This window comes from Triturus cristatus, chromosome 3_1 (genome assembly GCF_964204655.1).
Source record: "Triturus cristatus chromosome 3_1, aTriCri1.1, whole genome shotgun sequence".
Classification (NCBI taxonomy): Eukaryota; Metazoa; Chordata; class Amphibia; order Caudata; family Salamandridae; genus Triturus; species Triturus cristatus.
This window is the reverse complement of record NC_140583.1, coordinates 256,502,788-256,528,764: the sequence shown is the minus strand read 5'-3', so window position 1 is coordinate 256,528,764 and position 25,977 is coordinate 256,502,788. Positions and strand designations below refer to the sequence as shown.

Sequence of the window (25,977 nt, the reverse complement as noted above, 5' to 3'; positions counted from 1 at the left end):
GAAACGTTTATTCCACACAGCTTAAGGCCTGATGCATTTCGGCTAATAAAGCCTTCCTCGGATGCCACTGTAGTAATCAGGTTGCTGCCCCACCTGCGCTTTCAAATAGTCCTGCGCTCTCCTATTGGTGAGAGCACCAGCCAACCCCTGTCAAATGACCGCACATCAGAAGCAGTGTAGTATACACTGCAACTCCCAGAAACCACCTCACCGGGATAGATGCTGCGCGGGGATGGACATGATGAATTCTGTCGAGCTGAATTATATATATATGTATGCATACATACACTGAAAAAAAACCATAGGTTTAAGGCACGTTATAGTTAGGAATTAGCATTTAAAAAACCTTAGAAATTCACTGAAAAAAACATAGGTTTCAGGGGTGTTATAGTTAGCTTGACTTTTCACTTGTACAAAACCATTGAAATTCCCCCGTTATAGTTAGTTCAGCCAACTATAACTTGCGCGCCCGCAATGCACTGCTGATGACGTCACATATTACATCACTCATGACATGGTCAGTGACATCACTCATGACATCACGGATTACATCTCAAATGACATCACTGATGACATCATCCTTGTGATAGAGTGGCAGACCTCCTCTCACCCTAATATAACCTTTGATACACACATTTAAAAATAGAGACTAAAATGTTCAAAACAATGGACATACCAATACCAGTTACAACAACCTCTTCAGTAATTCTAAGATTCACATACACATCCACTCATTCACCAACAGTCCTATACAGTCACTCATACATGTACTCACTCATCATATGTACTCATACACCTATACATCCTGTTACACAATGCCACTCATCTATAGAGTTACTCACACACATAGTCACTCATGCTAATAAAGAATCAAACATACATTTACTTGCATATACAGTTATACACACACCACCACACTTACTTCTACAGAAACTTACACATATTTAGTCTTTTAAACAATCACTTATAGAAACACATACTTATTCATACAGGAACTCTTTCAATCTCTCACTCACATATACTCACTTATATACACCAATAGTCACATATACTAGTTTAAAACATATGTAGTTACTCATAAAGACACTATTGAGACAGTCATTCACTCACTAACACACCCATACACACATCCACCCATACAGTCCTGCACACATACAGTGAGTCACTCATTCATGCACCTATGCACTACGTAATACCCCCCACCAACCATGCAGACTCAGACTGATACTCAAAAAACCAACTAATAACCTATATAGACACTCCTGTAGCTACTCACCAACCCATGCAGCCACTTATACACAAAGTGAGAGACTGATACAGATATTTACATATTTAAACATTACTCACTAAGCCATGTATTCACTATGATACACTTAATCAGTCAGTCAATTTTTCAAAAACAAATCATCCATTTAGACACTTATATACCCATTTATTCGTCCATCATTGTTTAGATATACATATATAAAACCTATTTAATTTTCTGAAAAACAGACATTCACTGGATGATGTCATCAGTGATGTCATCAGTGATGTCACAGACCATGTCATGAGTGATGTAATATGTGACGTCATCAGCAGTGCATTGCGGGTGCGCAAGTTATAGTTAGTTCAGCTAACTATAACGGGGGAATTTCAATGGTTTTGTACAAGTGAAAAGTCCAGCTAACTATAACACCCCTGAAACCTATGGTTTTTTCAGTGAATTTCTAAGGTTTTTTAAATGCTAATTCCTAACTATAACGTGCCTGAAACCTATGGTTTTTTCAGTGACTTTCAAAGGTTTTTTAAATGCTAATTTCTAAACTATGCCTACAGAGATAGGACATGTGAAGAAAGAAGAAAAAGTGCACAGAAAGAAAAAAAAAAAAAAGAAGTGCAGAAAGAAGCAACAGAAGTCCTCAAAGACGAAGAAAAGTGCAGGAAGAAGGATAACGTGCAGAAAAAACAAAAAGAGCAGAAAGAATCCTTGTTGCAAAATCATCCTGTATCCTCAACTTTTTCAGACGGATACTGGTGGTAACTGAGTCCGACTAACCAGTCCTAGAGCCAGTGCTATGTTAAAAGACACTTAGAATACAGTGAAAACACCTACATACACTAGGGAACATTATGCGTTGGGGTTCCCCCTGTGATTAGCATGACCTCCTCTGTAAGCCCCTAGTATATAATAGGGCAGGGGGAATAAAACTACCTCTTAAAACAGGCCACAGGGCGTTTTTGCACACGTTAACTCAGGCCCCGTCCCCTCCCTTCACCACTGTGTAAACACGCCCTGTGTCCGTTTTTAGTTGGGAGATTAAGTTAATTTGAATCCTGAGGGTCCCTAGGGTCCAACTAGCCCACTAGGTACCTCCAGTAAGTGCCACAGAGCTGCGTTGCAGAGAGGTGTAAAAAGTGGCACGGCCTGGACCACCTGTCTGCAATGCAGCTCAGTGGCGCTTACTGGAAGCACTTGGTGGGCTAGTTAGCCCCCAGGGGCCCTCAGTGTTGAAGGGAAATTATATCTCCAATTTAAAACGTGCCATAGTGCGTGTTTGCACACGTCACCTCAGGCCCCGTCCCCTCCCTTCACCACTGTGTAAACGCGCCCTGTGGCTGTTCTAAGTTGAGAGATTAAGTCCCCTTGAATCCTAAGGGTCCCTAGGGTCAAACTAGACCACTAGGTACCTCCAGTAAGCGCCACAGAGCTGCGTTGCAGAGAGGTGTAAAAAGGGGCTTGCCCTCAAAACACCTCTCTGCAGCGCATCTCCCTGGCGCATACTGGAGATGCTTGTTGGGCTAGTTGGCCCTCAGGGACCCTCAGTATTGAAGAGGAATTAATTCCCCAACTTACAACTCGCCAGGGGGCGCGTTTGCAGAGTGCTGCAAGGAGGGGGCGTGGCCTCCGGCACGATGCCAGTCTTTTATTTATTTTAATTTTTTAAGAAGTGGGGCTGTGTGGTTCCCCTTCTTATTCTAATTTATTGGCCCTGATGACCCCATCCCCCAGGGCCTGTCTCCTAATTATATTTTTTTGACCCCAATCCCCAGGGCCGGCCACTGTTTATTATTTTTTAAAAAATATATATTTATAGACACACCTAGGACATGCTGGACAAACCGTACGTACCCATCACCATGCCGATTTGCGTGATATTCATTAAAAGGCGACTATGCATACAATGAATCCACGTGGAATGTATTTACACCACTAATGAAGCTCTGACATGTCTGAAGCCCTACTGTGCCTAATCCCGGTGGACACCCTTGTCGTTTATTTATACAAACATGGGTAGCTATTGACGGGCATATTTAATACACATGCACACCAAGCCATTCAAAGGGGATTCGACAAAAATTCGACCAAAACTATGCAAGAAACCCCCCTCACGGTTAATAAAACACACATCCACTGCCGGATGTGTAATACTTTTTATTTTACTCTCTGGAAAGGGGACGAACATCACTTGAGAGTCACAGCGTGCTCCTGGCAGAGCCCAATGCTGTGTTACACCCACCATTGCCTGCCGAGTGCCACACACCTCTGTGTTGTATTCCACCAGCTAGTGCATATGCTATGACACTCTCTAGCCCATGTGCACTGTAACACCACCCCGTGAATATGTCATGCCAGACTGGTCTTCGCACGAGTTATATTGCTCCATCTAACGTGCCTTCCTCGATGCCTATGTTATAACGCACAGTGTTTTGCCATACATATTACAATCTGGGATCCATATCTTTGTCACAGTGCATATGCAACGTTACACTCCCCAGCACATATTTTATATTACAACTTTAGAGACTAGTTAGGTTACACAACACTGCCCTGTGCATATTACACTCCAAGGCGCATATCGCATAGCACGCGCTAGTGCCTGTGCTATCTCGCGCTCTCCAATGAATCGGTCATTGCGCACAATGCATTGCATATTATATTTCACGCCCGGTTCATCTTATATCACACTATTTGGTGCATAGTTTATACCATACACTAGATCTAGTTTTAATTTTCAATCGTGCTCTCAGGACTATGTTCTATATAACACTGTGTTCACCTACCCTTTTCACGGGCATTACATTTTGCGATAGGGGGTGGAGGGTCAGGGGGTGTTTCTGCCAAGTGAGCCCGGAGTCAGTCACAAACGCCCTCTTCTTCCTGAATAAAAGTGAGATTATGCTGCATACTTGTTCATATTTTAAGTAGTTCGCACAGACACATGTTTTAAAAACAATAAAGTTCCTAATACCCGCCTTCTCTGAACAGTTACCTTGCTGCTCCATCCCCCTCCTCCCTATCCTCTGTTGTGTGAATCCATGGACTAGCCTCCTCCCTCCTGCCATGCATGGTCTGATGTGCTGCCACTGCCCTCAATTTAGTATGATGTACCAGTCCACTCCTCCTGCCCTCCATTGCCCAATTCTATGCCCCATCATTGACCTCCTGCTTAAACTCTGTGCTTAGCTTGCTGCCCCTATTCTCCTTCCCCCTGCCCTCTGATGTCTTTGTGCATGCCCCTGCTCCATCCTTTTTGCCCACCATGTTCCATGGACCTGCCACTCCTATCTACTCTGAGTGGTCTGTTGAGCTGCCACTCCCCTCCCACCTGCCTAGCATTGTCAGATGACTGTAACCTGTCCCTGCCACCTCCACCCTGCCTGTCCACATGTCATGCCCCTATCCTCTTCCTCCTGTCCTACATGGTCCATTGTACTGTCACACCCTTCTGTCCTCCCTGGTCTGTTGTGCTGCAACTGCTACTCCTGCCTGCCCCTTGCGGTCTGTTGAGGCCCCTTCCCCTGAACTTTGTCTGTGCACAGGTCCTGACCCTCCCTTCTATCCTCCATCGTCCTTTGTGCATGCCCCTGCACCCTCCTTCTTGCCCATCATAGCCATTGTGCTGCCACTAACCCTCCCACTTGCCATGCATGGTCTTCTGTGCTGCCATGGCCCCTCCCACCTTCCCTGTGTGGTCAGTTAGCTGCCCCTGACCCCCTCCCACCTTCCCTCCATGGTGTGTGTGTATGCCATCACAGTCTCACTGTTGCTCTTCATGGTGTGTCTTGCTTCTAGTGCCCATCCTGCCTGACCTCCATGGCTATCTTGCTGCTCCTGCCCTGCCCCTTTGCCCCCAGCCCTCTGTTTACATGTGAAGACCCCTACTCCCTCCCTCCTGGCTTGTCTGTTCCTTTGTAATGCCCCCGATCCGACCCTCCTGCCCTTTATGGTCTGTTATGCTGCAGCTTTCTCTCCTGTCTGTCCATTATGGTCAGCTAGCTACCATTGTCTCTTGCCCCTCTGTTCTCTGTTGTCCATGTGCATGGTCCTGTCCCCTCCCTCTTGCTTTCTATGAATTGTTGTGCTGCACTCCCGTCCCGCATGCCCTGTGTGGTGTATTGTGCTGCTGCAAACCCTGATGCCTGTCCTGCAGGGTCAGTTTGGTGCACCTCTCCATGTCCCTCCTGTCCTCTGTTATCCAAGTCCATGTCCCTACCCCATTTCCTTCCATGATCCAATGTACCATACTTGCGAACATTTTGAGCTTGGTAAGAGGGAGATTTTGAAAAAAAACTGGGGTATTGATTTTCCCCTTTGAGTTGCATTGAAAAAGAGGAGATTGTAGACAGGAGACAGATCAAATAAAGCCCATTTGAGCTTAAAAACATTGGACGTTTCCTGGCTGAATCGGGTCTGTTGGCATGTATGGTTGTACTATCATTGCCTCTTCCTTTGCCCACAATGGTCTATTACATTGCCACAGCCTCTCTTGCAAGTCCTGTATTGTTGGTTTGTTGCCCCTGCCCCCCTTTCCACTGCCCTCCATAGTCTGTTGTGCCGCCACGGCCCTTCCTGCCTGCTCAGTGTGGTTAAATTGTTGCCTTTGCACCCTCCTACCTGCCTTCAATTTTCAGAGTCCGTGGCCCTGGCCTCTGCCTCTCAACAGTATCCTAATGAACAACTAGATTGCTAACATTCTATATTTATTACAAAAGTGTGGAACGCCTGACGTCATCTTGATGTAATCAAAACTAATACCTAGAGCATTTCCTTTAGAAATTACATATATGAGAGGGTCTTATTGGCATCAAAATTATGGTTAGTGCTCTAAAAGACTAAAATAAGGACATATTTTCTGAGTTTTCAAATAGCGACAAAGCACTTTTAAATTATTTGTTATTTGTTTTTTTATTCAGTTGACCACTTGATTAAATGTTGCACTTAGGGGAGAGGATGTGGTGTTACTTCCAGAACTGCAGACTTTACAACTGGGGAACCAGGTTGGAGTTTCTGCTTCAGCTCGACATTCTGTGATTCTGGTCAAATCACTTAGTCTCCCCATGTCTACAACCAAAATGAATTTGTTCTTGCGTGATGTAAAGCACTCCAATACCTGACAAGTCTGCACTATATAACACTGCAAAAACAAAATAAGTGTTTTGCACACTTCTGTCATTGGGCTATTTTTGGGCTACATCTGGGTGATTTTGGGCTACATTTGGGCTCTTTTGTCTCCGGTGGCCATCTTGGGAGAATTATTTGTTATGAAGTTTCCTAATTTCCTCATGTACTGCAGTCTCCTCAGTAGGAAATGCTTTCAGTTTTTTACTTTGATTCCATCATGAAGGTATTCAGATATGTCACACATTTGCCATAAATTCTGAAAGTTAGCACTCTAGTTGCTCATTAGATCACTGTAGTAAAACTACTGTTCACCATGGAAGTCTGCTCCTGGTATTAAAAGTGCATGCTTCAGTCTGCATGTCAGAATTTTTTAATGAAATAGAAGAGGATTTGAGAAGTCACTCAAAATGTGCCCCAATTTCTTTCTGCAGCACTAATCATACTTATGGAAAAATGAACCCCCTCATTTTGTTCCTTTTTAAATTAAATGTTTTAAGAGTTACCACTTTAATCCAAGCAAGATGGCTTCAGGTGTGCCAAACGTTTATCATAAGTAGGACTGTTAGCGCTCTAGTTCTTTGGAACACTCTGGGAAGCTGCAGTAGAACACAAAGGAATCAACTGACAGTCTCTGCCCTTGTTGGATGTACATGTTTTACTGAGAATGTCAGACTTCATTCTCACATGACTGAGAAAGATAATGTGAATTTACAGAAAATAAGCTCTCAGTTTAGCTTATAGATTACCTTCCAAACCTCTCTGGGAAAAGCATGAGAAAATATTTTTCTCTCAATCATGATATCCCAGCAGAAGGCTTTTTCACATGGTGAAATCACCTTAGAACATACCACAATTCCTAAAATGAGTATGGTACCAACAAATGATTTATAATGTAACTAAAGTCTTAAAACCTTCTATTAACTGCAATGCTTTTTAATGAGGTGCTATCATGTATATTGGTCCCAAGATGGCTGCCAACACTTCTTGGATGAAGTGCTGACAGCTAATCAGATCTCAGGATGAGATGTGTGGTTAGGCTCCGCCCACATATATATATGATTTTACTTTTGATTTTCTCAGGAACTACTGAACAGATTGACACCAGACCTGCAAAAGGTACATCCCTGACCCGAGGACTACCTCTTTGCCAAATTTAAAGTAATTCTGTTCAGCCGTTCGGGCTGTACCTTGGACTAAAGGTCCCTATGGAAAATTGCATGGGGAAAACGCGTTTTGGGACCCCCCTTTTTTCTCAGCCCCCGCTTGACGAATCCCCCCCGAGACTTTCAGGGTAGGAGCGGAGCGCCCCACCTATTTTGAAAATTTCGCGAGGATTCGTCAACCGGCGCCAAAGTTATTCCAAATAGAATGTTGCGGATTTCCTATGGAAACACGGTCCTAACTAGAACTATCTACTGGCGACCGCCAGTAGATTTATATATATATATATATACACACACACACACACACACACAAACATACCCCCATCCCGTCGATTGGATTATACTTATAGGAGACTTTAATGCTAAAATATCCATTGATTACCTGGAAGTATATCAAGGCGACTATGCATACAATGAATCCACGTGGAATGTATTTACACCACTAATGAAGCTCTGACATGTCTGAAGCCCTACTGTGCCTAATCCCGGTGGACACCCTTGTCGTTTATTTATACAAACATGGGTAGCTATTGACGGGCATATTTAATACACATGCACACCAAGCCATTCAAAGGGGATTCGACAAAAATTCGACCAAAACTATGCAAGAAACCCCCCTCACGGTTAATAAAACACACATCCACTGCCGGATGTGTAATACTTTTTATTTTACTCTCTGGAAAGGGGACGAACATACAGACCCACTCTTGTAAATTATGTTTTACCTACCTTTTTTTTCTTTAGATCTTCTAGAAAATGCCACCACCATTGATCAAAAGTTTTGAACAATGTCTTGTAACAATAGATTTCGAACAAGTTGGGTAGAAAATAAAAATCATGAGTCTTGTTCTTTCCATGGAACTTAACGATTTGATTCTGACTCAATTAACAAAAAAAATAAAAAGCTCCAAAACAAACCTAGTACTAGACTAAATTGAAAATAAGGAGCTCTAATGGCATGATTTAGCAATTGCAAGAGACAAATTCCCGAACCCTTTAGCGAGATCATTGAAAAATAATGTTCAGGATAACTAACTCTGCTGGCATACTGCCAAGAGAATAGTTAGTTTACATTTCCAGTTTATACACAACTCACTCCCATCAGGTCCCAGACATTTCATCTGTCGGAGAAGCTTTTAATCCTTCATTAAAGAATTATGAAACCAATAACGAAATAATCAAAGTTAAAACAAAACAGGAGGGGGCGTGGCTTGCGCGTAGTAAAGATGGCCGCATATCTGAGCTCCTGCGCTTCTGTGACGCTGTTCGGACTTCGGAGCACGGAGTTCTCGTGAGCCGGCTCCTTTTTCGGATATCGGTGGCGGAATGCATTAAGGACACGGAGGAGGCGTTGCGGCACTCAGAGTGCCTTTTTCATCATTTTTGGGCCGTATTCGTGATTTCCTCAGACGCGTCGCTTAAGATGGCGGCGGCACGAGGAACACGGGTGCGTTGAGCTGGACATTCTGTCCTCGCAAGTACAGGCTGTGAAGGCGGATAGGGCCTTTTGCCTAACAGTGTCTGGAGCATTTTTCTTCCTGGTCATGGCGCCTCATATAAGAAAGGTAATACTTTCAAGCTGATGGTTGTCTTTCTGAATGAACACTGGGTTTTGATTGAGCAGTGGGTTTGAAGAGTGTGCAAAATGCTGCTCTTCCTGAGGAGATTTTCAAGTGACTCCAGGCTGTGTTTTCCTGCGAACTGCCTAACATATGGAACGATGTTCTTCTTCATCTGGCATTTTATTTTTTCTGACGAGAAGTGCATTCAGTATGATATCTCCTTGAATAGACGCGTTGATTAAACTGCTTTGAACGTGTGAAGCGCTGCTCAGTAGAAGAATCATCAAAGCCCCTTTGTATGGTATGTGCGCGACGCGGCGTGGTGCAGGATCTTCAAGACGGATGGTCCCTGATATTTTGTCTCCGCTATTCTTGTGCTGTTGGTGCTGTTGACCTTTGTGTTGCTCTTATTAACGACTCACTGTTTCCCTGAGGTACTTTCTAAGCGCTCCAGACTTCAACGCTGTCCATCGTTGTGCTGTGCTGGGGCTTATCACTTTCTTGCGCCATACTTAATCTTATTTTTGTGGCTTCTCCATTATTGCTGTGCTGCCTGCTGTTGTCGTCTGCCATCTTCTGTCATCATCTGCTGCGACACCCTCAACATGGATACTGCGCATTCAAGTAAATCTCATGTAGGTTCCTCAGGGGGTCGTAAAGATTCTAATTCCTCATCTGTCAAGCGGACCAAGAAAGACCCACCTTCCCCCAAATAAGTCTCCGCTACCTCTTACTCTCGAGGACATCATGGAGGAATTGCGCCTTATCCGTCCTTTTATGACGGACACGGTTACTACTCTTCAGAGGCTGGATGACAAATGGTCTAGTCTAGATACGAGACTTTCTGATGTAGAGCAGAGTATTAGTGATGCTCAGGAAGCGGTCGCAAGAGTTGACACTCACTAAGGAAATCAGCCAGCTCAAGAGGGTCACAGAAGATTTAGAAAATCGCAATAGGCGCAATAATCACCGCATTTATGGTATTCCGGAGGGTTCTGAAGGGGCGGACATGATCCATTTTTTGAAAACTCAAGTTCTTCAAATTGTTGGCCTCCCGAAATCTTCAGACTTCAACATACAACGCGCCCATCGGGGCCAAGGAATACCTCTTCTACTTCTAAACCTCGGAAAATCATCGCCAATTTCCTTCTTTACTCAGACCTCATGACTATTCTCCAAGCTGCCAAGCAACATAAGCAAATGATTTGGTCTGGCCATAAAGTTTCACTCAGGATGTCTCCAAACCTACTGCTTCTCGTCGGAAGGAATTTTAGGACCTTCGACCTGCGCTCAGATCCATGAATGCACGTTATTGTCTGATCCATCCCTGTTTTTTCAAGGTGACTTATAAAGATAGAACCTACAGTTTTGAAGACCCTACAGACCTGAAGTTCATTCATACACACAAAGGAGAACTCATGGAATTGAGCAACCCCTAACTATTTTGTAAATGTCTGAAGTACTGCACCTTGTTTTATCCTACTTTAAAATGTATAGTTTAGTTCTTGTATTTCTTTTGTTCATTCCTTTTTTGTCTTGCAGGTCTTCCCCTTTCGGTGTTGTCAAGATCACCATTCGTGTTGCCCTGTTTATAATGTGCGTTTTACCCTGCTGCTGTTCCCTTCTCCCTAGCTCTTTGGTAAGTCCCTTCATTTGTTCTATCATGTTGCGTTTTGTTATGTATTTCACTTCATAGTCTGTCTTCTTTTTTGCTTATGATAGCCTGCTCTTTATTGCGGTCTCCTCCTAGTTCGGCTGTCTTGCTCTTCGTTACCCCTCTCCCACATTAATGTTTGTTTGGTTGTGCTTTATGGCTAAAGCCCCTTGGCTTTTTGCCATCTTTTGGAGGACTAGATTCCCCCTGATTCTCCTTTCTATTTACTCCCTTTCCCTCTCCCTTTCTTTTCCTTTTTCTCACCTTTTGTCCCCCCTTCCTTCCCTACTTTTTTGGCAACATGAATATTACTTATTCTATTCCATATTTTCTTCTTTATTGCGGTTTATGGTACTCCATTGTTCTCTTCCTTTATTTCTGTCACCATTTTCGTGGTGGGCACATGGTTTTAGCTTCCTCGCTTTTGATTCTTCTCTGTCATTCATATCTTCCCAACATTTTTTCTCCCTTTTTTTCTCTTTTTTCACTCGGTTTTAAATTCTCTACCTTCCTCTGCTTATATTTATTTTACATCCAGAAATGAATGGTCTTCGTGTTATTTCTTGGAATGTTAAAGGTATTCGTAATCCTGTTAAAAAGCAGCGTGTTTTATCTCACTTAGCAAGACTGAAATGTCATGTTGCGTTGTTACATGAAACTCATCTTAACTCACAGGATTTGTCTTCCTTACGTAAGGAATGGGTTGGGGAGGCCTTTTGCTCTCCGGCAGTAAATAACAAAAATGGTGTAATTATTCTATTTCATAAATCGTTGTCTGTTCAGTTACTGAATGAGTTTCATGATAACTGTGGTAGATGGTTGTTTATAGATGTTACTGTTAATAATACAAAAATGTTGTAATGTTTATGGCCCTAATGGTGTAGATTTAACCTTTTGGAATTATTTTTCCATGCTTTTCTTCTCATGCGACTGATGATTTAGTTGTGGGAGGTGATTGTAACCAACTTATGGACCCTTTTCTGGATCGCAAATCGCTCACCAGATATGTACCCAACAAGATGCACGTCTTTTTTTAGGGCCATTTCATCCAGAGGTCTTATAGATTCATGGAGACTTTCCCACCCTGACACTTTAGAATTTTCCCTTTTCTCTCCAGTTCATGCTTCATGTTCCCGTATTGATTATATATTTCTTACTCAACACACCCTTCAATTCATGACTAATTCAGAAATAGGTTCCATTCTAATATCCAACCATGCCCCTGTCATAGTTGACATGGATTTTCCTTTGCCTACTCATACCTCTAGGCGCAGGCGCTTCAACAACTCGCTCCTCCTTGACTCACAGTTTACTGAACAATTTAAGCTCTTTGCAGCGGATTTCTTCACAAATAATCTTCACTCTACTTCTCAATTTCATTTTATCTGGGACGCTTTTAAGGCTACTTCTAGAGGATTCATTATTGACTTTGTATCCCGAAAAAAGGAAAAAAGCTCTATCTACATCTGCTCAACTTCTTAAACAAATTAAAGACCTGGAGCATCTTTATATTACCACAAATTCTTCGGAAGCACTTTCTCTTATTAAAGCTAAAATGCAATGTAACAAACATTCCTGGGACTCTGCGTGTAATAACCTCCTTAATTTCCATGCCAAGATGTATGGGGGCCGCAATAAAGCTGGCAAATCTCTTGCTAATTATCTTAAAATCAAAAAACAAAAATCCAAAATAATAACCATTGTTCACTCAAACAGGAATCATCACTACACCGATGATAAAATCCTTGACCGTTTTGTCCAATATTACTCTTCACTTTACACTCCAGAATCCGTCCCCTCTCAGGATCAAATTGATGCTTTTTTTCAGTCTCTTCCCAGGCCCTCAGATAGCTTTCCTGATCTTTCTTCTCTCTATGTCCCCCTCTCGGAAAAAGAGGTACTCAACGCTATTACTATTCTCCCTAAAGGTAAAACACCAGGCCCTGATGGGTTTACGGTCCGTTTTTATTTGTATTTTAAGGATATCCTTTTACCGCATCTACTTTCTTTGTTAACCTATTTTCTTGCCCAAGGGGAATCCAAAGGCTCCTTTACACAGGCAATGTGTCTGATCCCTAAAAAAAGATAAAGATCCTTCCCTTTGTAAAACTATCGACCCATTTCTTTAATTAATACAGACTAAAATTTATGCTAAAGTTCTAGCCTCTCGTATTAACTTAATCATTCCTAACTTTACCAACATTTATCAATCTGGCTTTGTCAAGGGCAGATCCATTACTGATAATTCAAGAACCTTCCTCAATATCATTCACCTTGCCTCAAAGATGGACTCTCCAGTCGCTGCTATTACACTGGACGCTGAGAAAGCATTTGATAGAGTTTGCTGGGACTTAATGTTTGGTGCATTGAGGTGGCACGGCTTTAACCCTATTATTCGATACATTCCATTATTATACTCTGCCCCCTCTACTTCTCAATTGGGTTAACGGTTCTCAATCTCATTATTTCTCTCTGCATAGAGGCACCAGACAGGGTTGTCCTCTTTCCCCTCTTTCCATTCTTGCGTTAGAACCCTTTTTAGAAAACAATTTGACGCTCACCATCATATACTGGCTTCACATTTCAGAACATTGATATTAAGTTTACTGCTTACGCTGACTATATTTTACTTTATATCTCTAATCCAACCACCTCTACCTTCACTCTTTTCACTGTTGCATGAGTACTCTCTGGTTTCTGGCTATAAACTTAACATAGACAAGTCTGAGGTTCTACCCCTCAACAAATTTTGCCTTCCCTACATGTTTCAGGGCTCTGGTTTTGAGTGGAACTCTGGTAGTATTAAATTCCTTGGTATTCTCTACGCTAACACTATTAGAGAAACCATTCAGCTTAATCAGAAAGATAGTTAAAAAGCTTTCCTCCCTTATAGACAACTGGTCTCCGCTTTTCTTGTCATGGTGGGGAAGGCTAGCCACTATCAAAATGATGCTCCTTCCCATTGTACATTTTTATCTTTCTATGCTTCCGATTTCCCTATCACTACTTTTTTAAAACAATAAATCGCATCTTTACCTCATTCTTATGGAATAAATCGCATGGCCAGGATCTCCATTTCCCGTCTTCAACAACCCAAGGACTCAGGTGGAGTCAACTTTCCCAATCTCACTCGCTTTCACTCAGCCTTTAATTTAAAACAAATTTGGCCCTTTTTATCCGACTCATCTGATCCTCCTTTGACAGCCTGGAGCTCTATAGAGCTTGCGCAACTCTCGCCTTTCTCTTTCAATACGGCTACTCGCTTATCTCAGCCTCCGCAGCGTTTTCTTACCCTTATCTTTAGGCATTCTAGAGCACTTGCTCCCTCAGTATTCCGCTCCTTTCTTTCGCAGTCAGAGTTTTTCCTCAACTCCAATCTGGTATAACAAATCCTTAAAGATCAATATCAGAGCACTTTTTTGAAAGAAATGGATTGACAAAGGTATTATTACCTTTAATCATCTTCTTGTCAATAACTCCTTACAAGATTACGCGGATATTCGTATCTACTTTCATCTTTCCAACGCACACTCTTCTCAATACATCTTGCTTAAAAACTCTTTAAACCTCATTATCTCTCAAGTTGCCTCTCTTCCTCTTACCGACACAAGCCCTTCCCCGTCACTACCAGATTTCTGTATTCCTCTTAGAGCTGCCGCTATTTATAAACTACTTTCCTACCCCTTGTTGAAAGAACCAAATCTAAACTTGAACTTTCCTGGGAAAAAGATCTAGCTCAAGAGTTTCCCCTTCAGGTTTGGAATTCCTTATGGTCTAAGATTCACACTATCTCCCGTTCTGCTAGTACTACACAGACTTTGTACTTTTTTTACAATAGACTTTTTTTCACTCCATCAGACTTACATAATTTCAAACTGTCTGATTCCAAAAAATGTTGGTCCTGCCCTCATACCAATAGTGATTTTTTTTCACATGTTCTTTCACTGCCCGTTAGTTAAATCTCTTTGGTCGCGTATTTGGTTAAAATTGAATGAAATATTAATTACTGACCACTCCTTTGAGATTGTTCATATCTTTCTGGGTGGTGCTTCACCTATATGGAATGTTCATTGTAATGCAAGCAAATTTATAGATTTGTATATAGCCATTTCTTTACAGATAATTACTACGAACTGGAAAGACACTTAAAAGATTTCATACAATGCCTGGTGGAATTTATTGTGTCATCACCATAGACTTGATCGTGCTTTTGCTACCACTGTACCTCTCTTTTGATCAAAAAAGATTTGTTATGGTTGCCTTTAACTAATTTTCTCTCTCGAATTGCCCCTTGTTTATCTTGTTTTTGTATCTTTTTTTTAAATTTAGTTGCTATTTAGCTTTTTATATTTTCTCATATATATAGAACTATTTCCTTAGGTTATTTACAAGATATTTTACCCTATATATTGAATATTTTTCCCCTCCCTTCCTTTCTCTCTCCTCCCTTGCTTTCCTTTTTGCCTCCCCTTGCATATTAAACATTATACCTTTCAAAAAAGCTTTTTCCCTTAGTATATCCCCTGTTTCCGTTAGGCATTTCTTAAACCTTTGTTAGAATTTAATTGCTTTTATTGTTTTGTCTCATTGCCGAATGATGCTATTTTGTACTGATGTTTTACTTGGTTTATTATATTCAATAAAGCTTTCTAAACTTAAAAAAGAACAAAAACAGGAGGTAAGGAAATGGGTTGGAGAACTTGATACATGAAGCAATCACACATTGCAAAATAGGTGCAGCACTGGGTACATAGCACGCGGCAGCCCATCAAATATATTGCAGACGGGGGGTTTAGTAGGGACAAATGCACGATTCTGAAATAGCGCCTATGATGATCAGCACAGCGAGGTAGGTAGCCTGTGAGAGGACACGGCACATGAGAAAGGGGGGAGGGGGAAGAGGGAGGGGGGAATCTACAAGCCCGGGGGAGGAAGGGTGGTAGAGGGGGAAAGATAGGCAGGACATCGAGAAAAGAAGTCGGAGACAGAGGGGAAGTTACATGGGGAGAATGAAAAAGGGAGGGAGAAGTTAAGGGGGGGGGGGGCAATCAGGGGAGAGTGAGCAAGGACCAGGGTAGGGTGACATGGTCCGGAGAAGCTGACATTGCAGTGCCAGATCCCTCCCATAGGAAATCAAAAATGACCATACCTACTGTACAGTATCCACCGTCCTGAAGTTAAGTTGGCCAGATGAGGAAGAAAGTCAGTTTGGGCCTGCAGATTAGAGATAACCCGCTTATATGAGGCCGTCTAGTACATGGCAGAGAGTCACTAGTCATGAAGAGTGAACCTTGGGGGGGGGGGGGGCGGGGGGGGGGTGGACTCCAGTGGCGGAGGATGCAGGTTTTTGCTATGAAGTGCCGTTTGTAACAGGCAGCACTAAGGGCGTTAGATGTCTGGGGAGTCCAAGTCATGCAACAGGATAGAAGAACCGGGGGATGGGTGCCGTGACTGCCAGGATCTCGCTCAGGGTGTGCCAACTGCCTCCCAGAAGGGTCCGACTGTAGGACACAGATATAGACAGGTGGCATCAGTCATTATCACAGCGCCACCAGATTGTGCGTGGGAGCACGCCCGCCACCTGCAGTTTCACTGGGGTCCATTTCAAGTCACATAGGGAAGCAGAACTTCAACCGCACCTCCCCGGTACAACTATGATTATTTTCACCTGGATATCTCTTCCCTACTGCCACACACATTTACTCCATCCGCATTTCAAAAGAATATGGTTTGATAGGACCAGATATCTAGATAAGTTTCATGACCGACTGTATACTCTGGAGCAATGTGCTGGCTGCAATTATTTTTTCCTTTCAGAGTTTTATATAGCGCGAACTTGACCCGAATCGGGTATAAGAGCACTTTACATAGCACCAGTTGCATTACATAAGGACACATTAATTTTTTTGTTATGCACGGGGAGATAAAGTGATTTGCCCAGAATCACAGGATGTTCAGCTGTCATTGCAGAGACTCGAACCCAGTTCCCCAGATTCAAGGGCGACCGCTCTAGCCGTTAGGCTAACTCCTCTCCCCTCTTTCTTGTTGCAAAACTGGAACAATTGAAAAATCCAGGACTGAAAGTATAATCCTCCTGCTCCATAAAGGAAGGACTTGCAAATCTAGACAGATTGCCCTATCAGACTGTGGGGAAGATCTTGAAAATTTACAAGGTTAGTTCTCGAAGAAAACCTCATCCCATACAAACAATCAAGCTTTAAATTTTCACTATTGAAATATTGAGGAAAAGTTTGAATGAAAAAAAGTTATAAAAAGCACAAATAAGTTAGCTTCAAGTAAAGTAATACTTAAGTCTGAATTTGTACAACAACTTTAAATCTCCATACATTATCTTCCTTATACAGGTATACCCTTTCTATGTAGTTATGTATCACTATACTTAATTTAGTCAAACTGTAGAATCAAAGAAAAAAAAACCATTTGACTCCAATGCACTACTTGTTCTCACCCTATACCTTTCTCGATATATCCTCTACCTCCACTCTGGTTCATCGAGGACCTCATTCTAATATCTCCAAAATAAACCTTTCTAGACTACCATTGATGGAGCGGGTAGTGCAAAATTTTGCATACCTCCTCTATTGGTTATGAAAATACTAATTTAATAATCTGTTAACTACAATATTATTAAATGAGTTTGCATGTTTATTAACTAACATTATCGAAATTACACATGGATGCATGGCTAAAATAACCTATATAACAAAGATTTGTACACATTAACAGTAGTATGTGGTAAATAGAATACTGCATGATATATGTTGCTCTTGTAATGTTGCCCAAGAGGAGGACCGAAAGGGTGAATATAATGGCTTTAAATGTTGCTATACGCTAGATAAATTCAAGCAAATACAAGCACAGAGGAATTAGTAAGGGGTTATTAACATTAGATTCAATAATTTTATGTATTAATTACATTTGTGTTTGTTTCGATTAAATTAGCATTTGGGCCTAAATCCAAAATGGCCGCTGACACCGCATGACGAAGTGGCCACTGTCCCACGAGGCACGGAGTGAGCTGCACATGCTCAAGAAATCTCCCAAACCTCATCACGACCTCTATACACCATGTAACCGAATAAGGACAGAGTGGGACAACAGCCAAACATCTAGAGAACAATCGACCTTACAATAAACCGGAACAAGCTGACTTTGGGACTGTCTCATGACATCACCCCTCGAACTGAAAACTTTAACTGACATCGGACGTTCTCAACCAGCCAATCATGACTGTCCAAATTCTTAAATTGTATCATCTTTACTTTTTGTATTAGAAAAAGGGGGTAGTAGAATAGAAAAAATCCATTGTTACCACGACACGACGTTGTCGCATCGCCTTTTGCTTCCTATTTTCCGTGTTTTCCTGAATCCTTAAAGGTCTGCATGCTGCCCGATCTGATGACTGCGAACTTTTCCTAAATCTACAGGCAATGATAGATGCTTGCACGTCTCTGGTCCTTTGCCGATATTTGGGACTGTAGCGTGCTCAGCAGAGAGCTTTGGCTTGCTTTCGGACGATTCATGACAAATTTATGCAGCGCCAATGAATTAGAGGACTCAAAATAGCCAGATTAGGTAAATATGATGTTCTGCGACTTACTAAAACTGATATAAAACTTTTTATAACTTTGACGAGACAAGTGCGAATTGATAACATTATGAAAATTTAGATAAACAATTGATTAACAATAATTCAGGTGTTGGGAGTTTCATTCAAGAAATAGATTCTGAGGTCCTAAAAATGTGTTTTAGCTGGTTCTAAATCACCATCAACCAATCCAACTAATTTGGTCCATTAGACCGAAGTGGGAGGAGTGCCTTGATGTTTTAGGATTAAGGATCTGTAGGCGAAAGGGCGTTCATGTATATTTTGTAAATGATTTTTTCTTCCCTATAGGTTATAAGGTATTTCCCACATGTCCGGCGCTTGAATCATTCATCCCTCCTGTGTGTGCAGACTGGTGTAAGTAACGTGTGAGTGTTGGTGTTATGGGCCCCCACCAATGACTGCATGTGTAAATGAGTTAGTGTGATGTCGGGTCTGTGACGCAGGGAGGATATTGGTGCAGGTAGTTTCCCCCGTTACTAGGGTTTCTGCGCTGGATCACCATCATCTACCCTTCTTGGCTCACCGAAAACTTTTCAATGATCTCCCAAGCAACCCTTTTTAAATTCTCCTGTCATGTATCCCTCCTTTGACAATTCCAAAATCCTCCTTTTACTATGATTCCCAATCCTTTTCTAGACTCTTCCCTCCTCCATCTCTCCTTTTACTTCCTGTACTAATGTTACAGTATTTCCAAGCAGTGCAACTTCAATTTATGGTAGAGTGGGGGCGAGGGGCATTAGGGAAGCACTGCCGCTTTAGACCAGGAGGTAGCAGGGATGTTTATCTGGAAAAGTCCTCCAGTTGCCCTGAAGACACAGGGCATAAGGTCTGTACTCTTCTACTGTACTCACTCGAGGGAACTTGTTTGCTCCTCAGAAGTGCCAGTACTCTCCCCTTACATACAATTGCAGTAGTGCTGAGAGGCGCAGGTACTCTCCCTTTCACCTACTGGAATCGTGATAGCTGTACCACTTTGAAGTTGTGTGGAGGGTATAAAATAAGTAGCGGGCATACATGGACAGGTACAATGAGGTAGTATTGTAAAACCTAAGTGGGACAGTGGTTTGTGGTTCTGGAGTTGGTTTCTGTGAAAGTGTTGCAAAGCAGAACACCATAGTGTGGGGGTGAAGATTTTTTTAAAGTGACAGGTGGCTGTCAATCCCCACTCTCCCAGCTTCATGGCATGTGCCTGCGTTTACCATATATAATGCAGAAGGATTTTGCTACAATCAAGACGGACTACAAATTTAGGATCCTATTTTTGGAAGAGAGGCTACGATCTGGAGCAATCTGTAAAAAATATGCATAATTTGATTGTTTGCACATGGGGAAACCCTGATGTTTCTCCTTCATCAACCCCCACAGAGCTGTGGTGGTAGATGTATTCCCAACACCAAGACATTCGGTGTGACTTCTTGGGGTGGCGGTCCTAGAGCACTGCTGGTGCTTTAAAGACCAGTTATGGTGTGTTATGGGAGAACTGATTTGGGAGTCCTGCGCTCTTTGCTGACCACTGCTGAGGACGCACAACATGCATCCTGTGCTAAAAGGAAGGAATAGGTTAGTGTATGTGTTTAAATCCATATGTCAGTTCACAAAACAATACACCAGCTTTAGCTAATTCAAATTTCAAATTGCTGTAACACGCACATGAACATTTTCTCAAAAGCCCAGGAGATTAAATTAAGGAGGCACTTGAGGGTGCAGTTATTGCAAACACTCTACACCCGCCATTTGCACACTAGTTTAGTTGATGGTGAGAACCTGCACCTGACAAAACCTTTGTTTATTTTTTGTCACATACGATATGTAAAAGTTGCATCTTAGAACTAATGACACAATTAGACTGATAAAATTAAACTCCGAACACCTTTGTGCATGTCCAAGTATTGTCCTTTCCCCCAATTCAACACAGACTGGAATATTTCACATGTCCCTTTTCAAGGCAATACTAATTTTAGCCAGTTTATTCCAAAATTGTGCTTTAAATAGACTTTCAGAATGTTTGTGGGCGGGGGGCAGGGGGGCTAGGGCAACCTCCTATCAAAACCTTACTTGAAGGCTCCCTTGTTGAAATTCAGATTGGGTATTACATCTGGCTGTCAGCAGTGCCAGTGGAGGAAGCGAGTGGTGGAGCTGGAGGAAGCGAGTGGTGGAGCTGGAGGAAGCGAGTGGTGGAGCTGGAGGAAGCGAGTGGTGGAGCTGGAGGAAGCGAGTGGTGGAGCTGGAGGAAGCGAGTGGTGGAGCTGGAGGAAGCGAGTGGTGGAGCTGGAGGAAGCGAGTGGTGGAGCTGGAGGAAGCGAGTGGTGGAGCTGGAGGAAGCGAGTGGTGGAGCCTCCTACAAAAATGTGAGCACTGTACTTAATATTTTACAAAATCAAGCACTGTGTGAGGGAGAGGGAGAACATGCGAGAGTGAACCCATATTTCCCATATTTCAAACGCAATAGTCTTTGCAGCTTTTTTCTGTACTTAGTAAGGCAATCATATGAGCAATAAACACCGTTCCCAGTTAAACCAAGTGCCTATGTTTAAATCTAGATGTGATCCTGGGACTACACCCCTATGAACAAACTGTGGTATTGAAATATATAACGAATGCATTATAGTAGATGTATGGTACCTAGTCTATGGTCAACACCCAATAAGGATTCCAACAGTAGGGAAGAGTGGAGGATCCCTTGAAATTAAGTGCACAGCAGTCCATAAGTTCATGGTTGTCTCTTTGCTTTAACATTCTAGACATAGGCATCATGAGGTCATTCCCATCAAACTTCACTCTAGTGAAATTAAACTATAAACTTATTTCCTTGAAAGACCATTCATCTGCATTATGAATGCAGTAGTTTAATCTTTAAGGGTCGTCGCCGCTAGCTTGTCGCCATTTTTGGAAGAAGAAACGCTGACACGATGAAGATCTGTATAGATATTAATTGAGGTAAGGTGCAACGACCCATAAGGAGACCCGGCACCTCTAGCAACCACCTGTCCTCTGCCCCTGTGGTTACACAACCTAGAACCCAGTGGAGCTGAAGATTGGAATGCCTATGAGGTTGCTCGGAGTCCAATGCAACACAGAATCTCCATTTCAAAACAAAGTAGAATTTTGGACCTGAAGCAAGCTGTAGCCCCAGAAATGTGCAAGTACTCACCAGCCACTGTAATTGAGCTTAGGTCCACGGAGTAGTTCACAAGACTCCTCAAGGCTTGCAATATCTGCATGGTATCCACATGAGTGCGAGTGTTTATGTAAAGGTCTCCTTTGATGGACAGGTCGCCACGGAGGTTTCTAGGAATAAAACTAGCGTTAATCAAGTCTTTTTTATTTTTTAAAACAGTGTTCCATAGCCCACCACAGTCCAATCCAATATAGCATAAAGAGGCGGAAAAGATACATTTATTAAAGTTAAATCCAACAGGACTGGAAACAATTTTGTGAAAATTAATTTGAACATGACAGTCTGAGAAAAGTAGTCCCTCTGCTTCAAGACAACTTTCGCCCGATAGCTTAAAAGAGGAGCTTCTCACCCTTCATGTCCTAGAGTTGAAACACAAATTAAATATTTTGTGCATTTCTTTGTGCATCATTAAACATATTCAGGATGTATGTTTATACATCTACACACTATTATAGTACTACTGTTTTTCAAGCAACTTCTCTTGGATGTTTAAAAGTGTGTTTTCCTGACACTTGCCTCAATGTGGGCCAAGGCCAGTGCTTAATTTGTAAAATAGGAGCCAGGGCCCTGACCAGCATAAACCCCCTTTCCTAGGTCAAGACCATTTCATGAGTGATGTAATATAGGAGGTCATAAGCAGTGCATCGTGGGGGTGCAAGTTAGTTAGCTCAGGTAACTAAAACTGCAGAATTTCAACTGCTTTGTAGGAGTGAAATCAGTATGTTCCTGTAACTTTTTTTCCCCACTAAATAAAGGAGCAGCACAACATGCACAGAATATTTTTAGTGAAGTGTTGCACATAGTACAGTGGGACAGGACCCTTTTGAGATGGAATTACAGAAGTTGAGTTAAGGGACGAGGATTGGCACATGTATTTAAGGAAATACTAGGTAATGGCCATAAAAAAACTAAAGGAGTAATTCTGAACAGAATTCACTTCAATGCTTACATCAGGACCTTGAAATAACATAGCACAGCAAAAATTAGTTTCAATAAAGGAGACAAAGCAATTCTTGGCGTCGTTTCTCAAAGACAACCCTACTGGGTGTTACGGAAATGCTGAGACATCACTTAGATATGGGGGACACAGCAGCCCTCATTACTGAAGCGCCGCTTTTGACACGGTCACACAGTGTCAAAATCTCTCCAATCCCTCGGTATTTCATGCTCAGCACTGCACTGGTTGACAACTTTTCTTACCAAACGCACATTTCAAATTTTTTCTTCTACTGCAAACTCCAAATCTCACCTTTTTACTCCCTACGGGGTGCCTCAGGGCTCTATTCTCAGCCTGCTACTTTTCAATATCTATGTCAAACCACTGGCAACCATTAGAGGAGGCCGGGTTGTCCCTTTTCTCATAGGCGGATGAAACCCAGATTATCTTCTCGCTTTCTACTGAGAAAGGTGTCTGGTTCATCAGTTCTTCAGGACAGCCCAAGAAACATTTCAGCATGGATGCAAATTAACATGCTCAAACTGAATGGCGGTAAGACTGAGGTCCTCATTTTGGGGGAAAATAAAGATCTATGGGGTCCCCAGCATTGGCCTACCGAAATGGGAGCCCCCACTCCTGCCCACCCAACAAGTCGGTAATTTGGGCTTTAATATGGATGATCAGATGTCTATGAGACAGCAAGCAGTAAAGGTTGTGGACACCCGCTTTACTGTAATAAAAGGTCTGAAAAAAATTGTCTGGATGCTTCCTTGCACCACTCAAAGAACCGTGGTCCAGGGGCTTGTGACCTCAAGAATAGACAACGGTAATATCCTCCATTTAGGGGCTAACAAAGATGTATTACGGAGGCTACAGATGATTCAGAATGCTGCAGCCAGACTACTATATTGAATTTCCAAAGCTACTTCCATCTCTAGCTATCTAAGCGATCTTCACTGGCTTTGAAAGTGGAAAGCCGTGTCAAGTTCAAAGCCTTGAGCTTTCTATTTAAGATCAAGTTCGGCACTGCTCCCCATTATCTGCAAGCCTTAGCACAGCCTTACCAACCATCATGCCTGTTGTGCTCCACAACCCAAGAAAAATTTCTGGTTCCAGGGTTACACTTTCAAGGATGGGCGGCCGCTCGTTTGCCTTCTTGGCCCTACCTTGTGAGACACTCTTCCCGCACCCCTTCGTCACGAAACAAGCTTTGCAAACTTTTGCAAAGGTTTAAAGACATGGTTGATCAACCAATAATACCATCACTTTCTTTTCCAATCGTCAGGCTGGCGCTGGTTAACATTTTGGGTATTAGTGTGCCTTATAAAAATAATTTAACATAACAAAGCTCATGTCATTCGATATTGACCACTTTTTTGTATTCCACCCAGAAATACAAGTCCACAAACTACGTGTCTAAACTATACCACATTAAATGTTCAATGGTTCTAGAGAACAAGCTGCCTTTTGCCAAAGTTCTATTCATGGACCGCCAAACTCTCACACACTCGCAAAACAAGTCCATCAGCTAAGCAGATAGGAAGCTTGTTTGATCCCCCCCAAACTCTTGCCCTCACATCAAGATTACTACCTGTCCGTTCTTTGACATGTAAAAGTTTCACGAAATAGACACCTTAAATTATGGTGCAGAAAACATTACCAACTTCAGGCAGAACCTCACCGCATGCCCAAAAGCATCTGCGCATTGAAAATGCATAAACACATGCTTGCCCACTTCAAAGGGTGGTTGGAGTAGTTGATCCAGGCATTAAGCATTCTAACTTTTGGCATAAATACCTGAAACCAGGTGAGAATGGTGTTTGAGGCACTGAACTCCGTGCCGAAAGCTTCTTTTTGAACAGAACAGTCGGCATAAGACTATCCAAGGAAATTTAGAGAGACATAAGCAAATGTCCTGGCCCACACAAATTGTGACATCGTCCTTGAGATTTAAACATTCTACGCGTGTGCTCTAAATTAACAGTGAAACCGGTGCTATGGGAAGGTGAGGTTGCCAACACAAAGTCAAACCACCGACCTCTAAATCATTGCTGGGAAATTTAACCACATGTCAACTCCAGGTGAATTAAAAAGTGATACCTACAGAATGGCTACACTAATAACTCCAGTCACCATAACACCCTTATTTGGGCCAATGCTGGACTTACTTGATATGCTTCAGAGGCACGCTCCATAACACTTAGATTGCCTTTAACAATTAAAGCAAGGGCCTGAGGCCTCAGGTGCTAGATATAACAGACACCAGTCTTTAGTTGAAGGACATTATCAGTGAATCAACTATCTAAGACGTAGGATTGAGGAGGTTACGAGAGAAGCAATTAAGTAGACAAGAACAGTAAAATGCTACTTAGACAGAAGTCACATTTCCACAGCAACAGACGCAGAAGGAAATATATTGCAATATATTCACAAGCAGATCAAGCATTGATAAAGAAATTAACGTTTAAACAAATATCCACTGCTTACACAGATATAAATCTTACCTGACTTTCACTAGTAGAAACTGCTTCAATGAAATGATTGGTCTCAGAATCCGTAACACCTGCAGATGGGGAAAACGAAAATAATCTCATCTGCCAAAGCACGCTCTTCAATTCTCAAGTCCTCTTCCTTGGGTGTCAACATGTTCCAGCAAAAGGGCAGGCTATCAATTTTGACAGAGCATTTCACATTAGTATGCCTTGCAACTAATGTTATGTTTTATGGCAAATAGGTGCCCAAAAAAGATTTCTATATGAGAATCAGGAGGACAAGAAATTCAAGGATGGCGCTCTTCGTCCCCATGCTAAACATAAGTACTTCCAAATGTGATTAGCCTGCAAAGATGGGTGCAATTTTTCGTAGCACCAAGTGCTATCCATACCTTCGACAAGATAGGTGGTGATGGGAGTGAAGGGAGCAGGAAATATTTACACAGATTTCTAGTAGAGTGCTTCTAGGCTTAGTGCACCCTATGTTGCTTTGGAGACGGAAGTGTGGACATCAGTTCATCAAAATGTGTAGAGTGAAGTTACACTATGGTCAATGACAGACATTTTATCTCTGATGCCTACTCATTAGCATATTTGATGGTGAAGGGATAGTGGACCTGTATAAAACGAACATAAAGTAACAAGGCTGTTAAAGTCTTATCTACTTTCTGTTCCCATTGCTATTCTCTTGGCCCTAGATGCAAGGGGTAGCAGGGACAGTGCCAAGGTTAATCTAGGTTGTATCACTTGCACGATTCCCAATTCATAGGGATGGCAGTCACAACCACCCTCCAGTCCTTACCTACCCAGAGGAATATGAGGTTTATGGCATGGTGTATGGTGTACATGCACTTCCTAGGAAACATTCACTACAGTTTATAAATCCCCAAGACCTACACTGAGGACACCAACATGCTGCTTCATGTTTATGCTACAGACTGCCCCTGGACAGTCAAAGAATACAACATTTGAGGAT

At 42.3% G+C, this 25,977-nt stretch overlaps 1 protein-coding gene and 1 long non-coding RNA gene across 4 annotated transcripts in view; one reads left to right on the top strand and one right to left on the bottom strand.

Annotated features, from left to right (window-relative positions):
* The window catches only part of LOC146860053 (uncharacterized), a 206,664-nt gene that overhangs the window by 10,826 nt on the left and 169,861 nt on the right, over positions 1-25,977 (top strand). The window contains exon 2 of the long non-coding RNA XR_014978780.1: positions 10,653-10,749. This is a non-coding gene — a long non-coding RNA (uncharacterized LOC146860053). The remainder of the gene's footprint in view (positions 1-10,652; positions 10,750-25,977) is intronic.
* Positions 1-25,977, bottom strand: part of LOC146860054 (uncharacterized) — a 300,404-nt gene that overhangs the window by 110,800 nt on the left and 163,627 nt on the right. For all 3 annotated transcript variants that reach the window (XM_085643828.1, XM_085643827.1, XM_085643829.1), the window contains 2 exons: positions 25,014-25,072; positions 21,546-21,682 (listed from right to left, as the gene is read on the bottom strand). In XM_085643828.1, the coding sequence (XP_085499954.1) occupies positions 21,546-21,682; positions 25,014-25,072 (196 nt within the window). The remainder of the gene's footprint in view (positions 1-21,545; positions 21,683-25,013; positions 25,073-25,977) is intronic.